The following is an 8370-nucleotide window of genomic DNA, read 5'->3' on the forward strand; positions in this document are numbered from 1 at the left end:
GGTCTATGTCTTCTTTTACATCAATAATATGGAAATATGTTTTGCGTGATCACACATGTATACCTATATCAAACTGTTTACTGTCTCAGGGAGGGGAAGAGGGAAGGAGAGAATTTAGAACCCAAAATTTTAAAAAAATGAATGTTAAAAAATTGTCTTTACATGTAATTGGGAAAAAAGCAAATTATTTGATAAAAAATAAATCAACTAGTCTAGTAATTCTTAAATTATCTCTCCTTAATCCATTTTCCAAGTCAGCTGTTTTTAGATGAGATATATTTCACATTGTTTTCTATTTTTTCAAATTTTTGACTTTGTTGTTTCTTAAAGCCTCATGTATTCATTAACTTCTACTTGTCCAATTTTAATTTTTGAGAAATTGTTTGTTCAGTGATCTTTGCTACCTCTTTTTCCAGGAGTTCTTTTCCTCAGTGAATTTTTGTCCCTCTTTTACTATTAGGCTAATTCTGTTTTTTAAAAATAGTATTTAATTTTTCCCAATTATACATAAAAAACCCCAATTTTTAACATTAACTTAAAAAAGTTTTGAGTTTGAAATTTTCTCCCTCTCTTTCTCACTTCCCCTCTCCCTAAGATGGCAAGTCATTTGATACAGATCATGGATAGAGAACCTGCAGTCTTAAGGTCACATATGGCCTTCTAATCCTTAAATCCAGCCTTTTAACTGACTCCAAATTTGACTAAATACAAAATCCTTGAAAGGATTTGTTCTGTAAAATTTGGAGTCAGTAAAAAGGCCTCTCTTAAGGACCTAGAAGGCCACATGTGGCCTTAAGGCCACAGGTTGCCCACCCCTAATATAGGTTATATATTTGCAATCATGTAAAACATATTTCCATATTAGTCATGTTGTGAAAAAAAAAAAGACACAGACCTCTCCTGCTGACCTCCTAAGTTGTCTTGGGTTGGAAAAATAATTCACTCTGACTTTTTATTTGCTCTGCTGCTCCAAAATTTGATTTGCTGCATTATTTTAAAATTGTTTGGTGGGGAATGTTAGGAGAGTTCAGCTGGGTTGCTTGCTGCCTCTAATCCTCCATGTTGGCTCCCGCATGATCACTGGTGTTCCTTATCTCTCATTAATCACTATCTGATGCCTCCTGTTAAGAAAGATGGGATTGGGCTTTTTGCTGAGAGGAAGCTAGTAACATGCTTTGTTCATAATTCATGCATTTTGTCAAAGTATTTGCACCCATAGTTATGGTGTTTGCCCATCTGCACTGGTTTCTGAATTTGTAAGGAAGCTAGAGTTCCATCACGTCCCTTGATGTAAACCATTCTGTTATTTATCATATTAACTACCCAAGTTTCTATTTCTTGTTTGAGCCAACTTGGATTTCTATTGTGTTGGACTTGCTACAGTTAATCCTGTATGGATTACTAAACGCATCTCTTTTGAGTGGATGTGGATTTCATTGAAGGATTTATTAAGCCACTACTATGTGTCAGACACTGTGCTTGTTGTTTTACAAATATTATCTCTTTTGCTCCTCACCACAACCCTGGGAGGTAGATGCTGTTATTGTCCCCACTTTATAGTTGATGAAGCCAAGGTAGACTTGCCTACGGTCACACAGCTAGGAAGTTTTTGAAGCTGGATTTGAATTCAGAGCTTCCTTTCTCTAGGCCCATTGCTTTATCCAATAGGCTACCCAGCTGGTGACTGCAGTTAATCTAAGTATTGTTCTGTATACCAAGGAAAACCAGAAAATTTGTATGTATGTTTAGAGGTACTTTTGTCTAAGGTAGGGCATTGATTCCTTTTAAATATCTTATTGTTTTATACCATAGTTGCCTAATGTAATCTCCCATTAAAAATTTGCCCTGAAAATTTGTATGGATCACATGTCCCTTGAAAAATGTTTCTTAAAGGACCGGTCTATACCCTTAATTATGGCACCATATATGTCATGGTAGAACTGTTTGCTTAGTACTTATAACTATCTACTCATAGACAAATTAGAAGAATTGAAAAGCAGTGCTCTGAGTTACTTCCTATTACAGGTCACAGATTACGTTGTGCCAGGTCCTGTCAGGAAGCAGGAAAACCAGTCAAATACACCCAGCACAGCACTGAGAACACAGGCAAAAGGAACCTTGACAGGCAGGGAAAACATAGTAACTACTCTCAGGGTTTTTCATGGAACATCCATGCATAGGAGCACATCAGTATGAGACTGGCAACTGCACTTCTGGAGAAGCGAAACGTGGACTTTATCAGTCATATGTGTATGCCAGGGCTACCTCTCACTTATTTGATATTATAGGAAAATAAAAGCCTTGGGTCCCCATTTTTTCCCTATCAATTGTATTTATTTCCATCTAAGAATATTTTTGAAAAGACACTTGTGTTTTTATAACGCAATTGTGGAGTAAATTCATTTTGAAACCACAGTACAGTTGAGGCTGAAATGTTTATTTTAAATATGTGAACATTAGTTCATCTGGTCTTGCAAGAAATTAGATCATGGGCACAAGGAAAACCAGAAAGAAAAACCTTGAGACCAAAGCCAGTCTAAAATTATTTCACAGACTTTTCCCTTTTCCTCATTCCCTTAACAGCTGCTCTCTATTTCCATAACTGCATCTTCCTTCCTTCCTTCTTTCCTTCCTTCCTTTCCTTCCTTCCTTTCCTTCCTTCCTTCCTTCCTTCCTTTCCTTCCTTCCTTCCTTCCTTCCTTCCTTCCTTCCTTCATTCCTTCCTTCCTTCCTTCCTTCCTTCCTTCCTTCCTTCCTCCTTCCTTCCTTTCTTCCTTCCTTCCTTCCTTCCTTCCTTCCTTCCTTCCTTCCTCTTTCTTTCTTTCCATATTTCTGTCTTCCTTCTCTTTTTCTTCTTTCCTTCCTTCTTTCTTTCTTCTTTCCTTTTTTTCTTTCTTTCTTTTTCTTTCTTTCATTCTTCCTCCCTTCCTTTCTTTCTTTCTTCCTTTTCTTTCTTTCTTCCTTTTTTCCTTTCTTTCTTTCCCTTTCACTGATCTCTGTCTTCTGTTCTCAGTACTTATTCTCTTTCGAACTTGAACCTTTCTTTCTGGCATCACTTCCACTTCATTCTAATTATAGAGATAGTAACCTAAACACTGAATCCTCAATCCTCCTATTGGCAGTTTCCAATGGAAGTGCATGTTGTCATAAGACAACTCTCCTGAATCTGTTGAGACTGATGTTTCACTTTAAATCACCATAGAAAACTCAACAAGTTTCATTTGATGAGACAATATGCTGACAATTCCTTCCTTCTTATTCCTTTTCATCACAGCCTGCCATAGTAAGAATGAGCTGTAGATTCAGGACCAAAAGGTCTAACTCTGAATCCTGGTTCTGTTTCTTAATAGCCGCATCATTTGAGACAAGTTATTTAATCCTCTTGGCTCACAGTTTTTCCCTCTTGTGTAATGTAAGAGGATTGGACTGACTGATTTCTAGGGCCCTTTCCACTCTGGACTCTCTTGCCCTGAACTCAAGCCTATCTTTTTTTTCTTGATTCTTCTTTGAGCTTTTTTTGTTCTATCTATGCTGAAGTCTTCTACTTCAGAATGCTTCCACCATAGAGCAGTTTTGGTTGTGCTAGGAGGCTAGTAGAGATGAGAAGCAAAAGAAATGGTTCAGTGAGCTGTGGTTTTGGGGGAGCAAGAAAAGGTATGAGGGAATCAAGATGCACGGAGCTGACATAATGGAGACACAGGAGTAATACCGGTGAGATTAGAACCTATGGGAGTCTAGGGAAGGGTGCTAGCTTATTAGAACCTTATCTGTTTACCCTTCAACCAAACTGTCCTTGCTGCTCTCCAAACACATCTCTTTCATGCCTTTACACTTTTTGTTCATGTACTTTTTCCTATTTAAAATAACCCTCTCCCCACCTATCCAGTTCTCTTTGAGGGCAAAGCTGGAATCCCTTCTCTGTGAACCCTTCCCTGGATCCTTCCAATTAGCTCTCAATCTCAGCTTTCTCTAGTATTTAAAGCCTGAATTAGGGTTCTTAACCTATCTTCTGTCAATCCCCAAGGGGTCTGTGGATAGATTTTAGGAGTCCTTGAACTTGTTTTTAAATATTTTGACAACATTATTTTAGTATAATTGATTTCCTTTGTAATACCATACATTTTATTCTATGCATTTGAAAACTATTAGGAGAAGGGTTGTTTGAGCTTCAACAGATACTGCCAGAGGGCTCAATGACATAAAAAACATCCAGAACTCCCAGTCTAGATCCTTCTTTGGGCAATCAATTATGTTCTGCCTGCCTTATTCTTTGCCTTGTAGAGTTATATTCGTTGTTTCTTCACTGTATATGTCTTGCTTTCTCAACTAGATAGCAAAACCCTTGAGGGCAGGGACGATGTCTCATAATTCTTTAGATCCTTCATGGCATTAAGGGCAGAAGAGACAGACAGTATTATTGGTTGTTCGATTTTTAGGTGACACAACCCAAAGCCCAGAGATCACGCTCCACCAACAAGTTTCATTGAACTTTGTTGGGAATTTGATTTTATGGGTTTGAAAATATTTAGTATAGAGCATATCTGACTGGGAGGACTTATTTTTTTTTAAACAAGGACTTATTTTAAAACCTTAATGCAATTACTCCATTAACTGGAAAAAAAACCTATGCATGCAATAATACATCCACTTTACAGACCAGTAGAAATGTCCTGCTCCCCAGTAGATCGGGTATATGTTGAGCTCACTCGGTCAAGCGTCTCCCCATGGAAAATGGGGCAGTGTTTGCAGAAACGCTGGACAAGGTATTTGCGGAAGAAGGTAGAGAGGTATCTCCTAAACTTTTCCCCAACAAAGGCATAAATCACTGGGTTGATACAGCAGTGAATCATTCCAAGTGTCTCTGTTATTTGCATGGCTCGGTCCAGCCTCTTGGAGCTGTCACAATTGTTCAGACCAAATAAAGCTTGGAATGTACTCAAGAGAAGCACGATGTTATAGGGGGCCCAGAAGAGAAAGTAAATTATCATAATCACAAAGATTAACCTCACTGCCTTGTGTTTCTTCTTCTCATTCCGACACCTCAGCAATGTTTTTATGATTCCTGAGTAGCAAATGATCATAATAAAGAGGGGTAACGCTAACCCCAAAATATTCATCTTTAAAGTTTCAAAGTTCTTCCAGGCAGAAAATTGCTCTAATGGGAAATGAGGGCTGCAGGTGTGTTGCATCCCTTCCTTTTGAGATTTGGTGAAGATGAATGCTGGTAGAGAGGCTAAGCCAGCCACTACCCAGGTGATGACACTTGTCAAAATGCCAGAGGTGACAGTCCTAGCTTTCAGAGCAAACACGGCATGGACAATGGCCAGGTACCGATCGATGGTCAGGAGGATGATGAAGAAGACTCCTCCAAAGAAACCCATGTGATAGAATCCCGTCAGTGCCTTACACAGGCCATCACCAAAGATCCACTGGTCTGCAGCATAGTGAGCCCAAAAGGGGAGGGTGATGATGAAAAGTAAATCAGAAATGGCCAGATTGAGCAGATAGATGTCAGTCATGCTCTTCAGCTTTTTACATCTTATCAAGACCAGAAAAACTAGCACATTGCCCACAAAGCCAAAAATGAACACCAGGGAGTAGAGTGGAGGGAGGAGCTGTGATGCTGTGTGCTTTACATCAAGTTTCTGGCAGGGTTCTTCATAGTCGAATGGGTAGAATGGCGAAGTTGTCTCAATGTCCATCTTGCTTTGTCCTATGAATAAAGGAAGAGAATTTGCTTAATATATCCCCTTAAATACAAACTACCCTAAATACTAAAATTACAGTTAAGATATATATACAGACACATATCCACACATGAACTTTTCTTTGTGTATGTTTTACATGTAGGTATTTACATAGCTCTGTATATATTGCTTCCCCCAAATAGAATGTCGGGTCCTTAAGGCAAGGACTCTCTTTGTGTCCCCAGCTCCACATTGTTATGTGCTTAATAACTATTTGCTGAAGGAATGAGTGAATAAATGAATGGCAAATCATTGAGTATTTACAGGGAAACAGACCCAGAGGACTCATATTCTACCACTTGCTAGTCATTAAGGCCATGGCCAAGTTGTTTTACTTTTCTATTCCTCAGTTTCCTAATTTGAAAAATGAAGGGGTAGGATTAATTGACCCTTAGACTCTCTTCCAGCTTCCAACATTTCAAGATTTGGTGAGGATTTTCCTGTCATTTTCACAAAGCAAAGAAGAATTCTGCTCTGTTGGGAAGAGGGATGAGCATAATGTTCTACCAATAGAAATCTACTGGGTTTCCACAGTGTTTGCGAGTGAAACTTCAACAGTTTCAGATTGAGAGTGAGCCCTCCCCGTCCCCACCCACTTCCCCTGCACATATCATCTTAGGAGAACACTCATTTCAGTAGTGTGTTGTGAATAGGAGGACTGGGGACTCAAATTGAACTGGCTTGGGGGTCTCTACAATTTAAATGATGGGGACAGATGCACAGTTTTCCAGTGAGTTTTCTTAACACAATTTAGATAATCTAGGACATGGCACCCATATGCCTCAACCCTTTTCTCCGAGGGAGAAAAGTTCTCCCAAATTTATCAATTTTAATGGTCTCTCATTCTTTTCTACTTTGTTCAGCCATATTGAGGGATCATCCCTCATGCATATAATGGTGAAGTGGAAAGCATGCTGCAGGCCATACATAGTCAACACACTTCTTAGGCTTCCAATAGATGTTTCACATCCTCTTCAACCAGAAGGCTGTCCTCAGCCTACACATATTCCTTCTGGCATATTCCTAGACTCTCCCCAGTCCTAACTGAGGCCACTGAAAGGAATGCGTGCCACGTGGAATGACGCATGACTTTTCAGAGAGTTGTGGGTCATGGTTCTAGAAAAGACTTCAGAAGCCATAGAGTTCAACTTACTCTTCCTATAGAAGAGGAAGAAACCAAGGCCCATGGAGATCGAATGATTTTCCCAAGGTCATCTGGTGTCAGAGGTGGGATTTGGATCATAGGAGATTCTGGAGCTAGAAAGAACATCAGGGCTATCTCATCCAAACCCTTCATTTTACAGGTAAGGAGATCGAGTCTCAGAAAAATTAAATGACTTGTCCAAGGTGACACAAATAGTAAGTGACTGAGATGGGATTTGAATCCAGATCTTTTAAGAGCCATTGCTCTTTCTGTTGACATAGGCTCCTAGGGTCATAGATATAGGGCTGGAAGGGACCCTAGAGGCCACTTTGTCCAACTCTGTCATCCTACAGGTGAGGAAACTAAAGACTAGGAGGACTAAATGACTTGCCCAAAGGCAACCCAGCAGTAGATAGCCAAAGTAGCATTTGAACCCAGGTCCCCTGGTTCCAGGGCAAGTGCTCCTTCTGGTGGACCAAACTACCTCCCATTTACAGTTGACCCTACCCTACATTTGACAGAGGCTCTCTCAACAAGACTGAAGCTTGTGGGTAACTTGCTGTCAGTTTTGACTTTGTCATGGTTTCTCTTCCTTTGGAGAAACAGGACCCAGTCACTGAGACCCATCTGTAGGAACCTGGGAGTTCAGTTTAAATTCCCTCTCACACAAGCGAATCTCTTAAGTTTGTAGCAAAGTCTCTACTCTCTGACTACAGATTAAATTTGAAATTTGTCATCTGACTGACTTTCTTTTTCCCAGGTAGCATAGAGTTCTACAGCACTTATCATTCATTGCAATTTTCCTCAGACTCTAATGTGATCACAGGCTGGAATGGATCCCAAATTCTCTATTTTCCCTACCTTGATGAGGATGATTTAAAAAAAAAAAAGATAATCCTGCCACCATCTTGGCATATTGTCAAACACATTTCCCCACCTTGAGTTATTCTGTATTATTCCCTCTGATTTTCACCTGGTTCATCTGAGCAGCTTTGGTAATTAATAAATAGAAGTGCTAAAAGGTTACTTACCCTTAGAGTTCCTGTGAGGGGAACTTGTGTTCTTCTGGCCAAGCGATCTGTGAAATAAATTATGTGTAGACAGCATACTCCGAAGTAGGAAATGCTGTTTCCTGCCTATGAGGGAGGTGTTGGTTTTTTTTTTTTTGGGTCTAGATAGATAGCCAAAAGTTCTTCTTTTTATAAATAGAACATCCAGTGGATAATGGCATATGATCCATCTTGTGAAACATCCAGTTACTCTGCTTCCCAATTAGCTTGGTCTTCTGCCCATACACTAATGGTTGTAGATTCATTCTTACAAACATAAAGGGAAGTCCAGTGTCTCTATGGACCTGACTTTCTTGAGTTTTGTCTTCCACAAGGTGGCAGAGGAAACAGTTGATTCAGGCAACTTGGTCCCCAACTCAATTTTTTGTTTTGTAGTTTGTGGGTTTTTTGTTTTTTTGTTTTTGTGAAT

The 8370-nt window shown here is 39.5% G+C and overlaps 1 protein-coding gene across 1 annotated transcript; it reads right to left on the reverse strand.

Annotated features, from left to right (window-relative positions):
- Positions 1-4483: 4483 nt before the first annotated feature.
- On the reverse strand, positions 4484-7993 carry LOC118850631 (C-C chemokine receptor type 5-like). Its single transcript, XM_036760183.1, has 2 exons — positions 7923-7993; positions 4484-5713 (listed from the first exon to the last, which is right to left on the reverse strand). Exon 2 carries the CDS (start codon positions 5700-5702, stop codon positions 4650-4652), a length of 1053 nt encoding a protein of 350 aa, XP_036616078.1. The 5' UTR covers positions 5703-5713; positions 7923-7993; the 3' UTR covers positions 4484-4649.
- Between the last annotated feature and the right edge of the window lie 377 nt (positions 7994-8370).

This window comes from Trichosurus vulpecula, chromosome 5 (assembly GCF_011100635.1).
Source record: "Trichosurus vulpecula isolate mTriVul1 chromosome 5, mTriVul1.pri, whole genome shotgun sequence".
Taxonomy (NCBI): domain Eukaryota; kingdom Metazoa; phylum Chordata; class Mammalia; order Diprotodontia; family Phalangeridae; genus Trichosurus; species Trichosurus vulpecula.

Coding starts and splice junctions, on each gene's coding strand:
- LOC118850631 (XM_036760183.1), bottom strand. CDS start 5,702: ATGGACATTGAGACAACTTCGCCATTCTACCCATTCGACTATGAAGAA.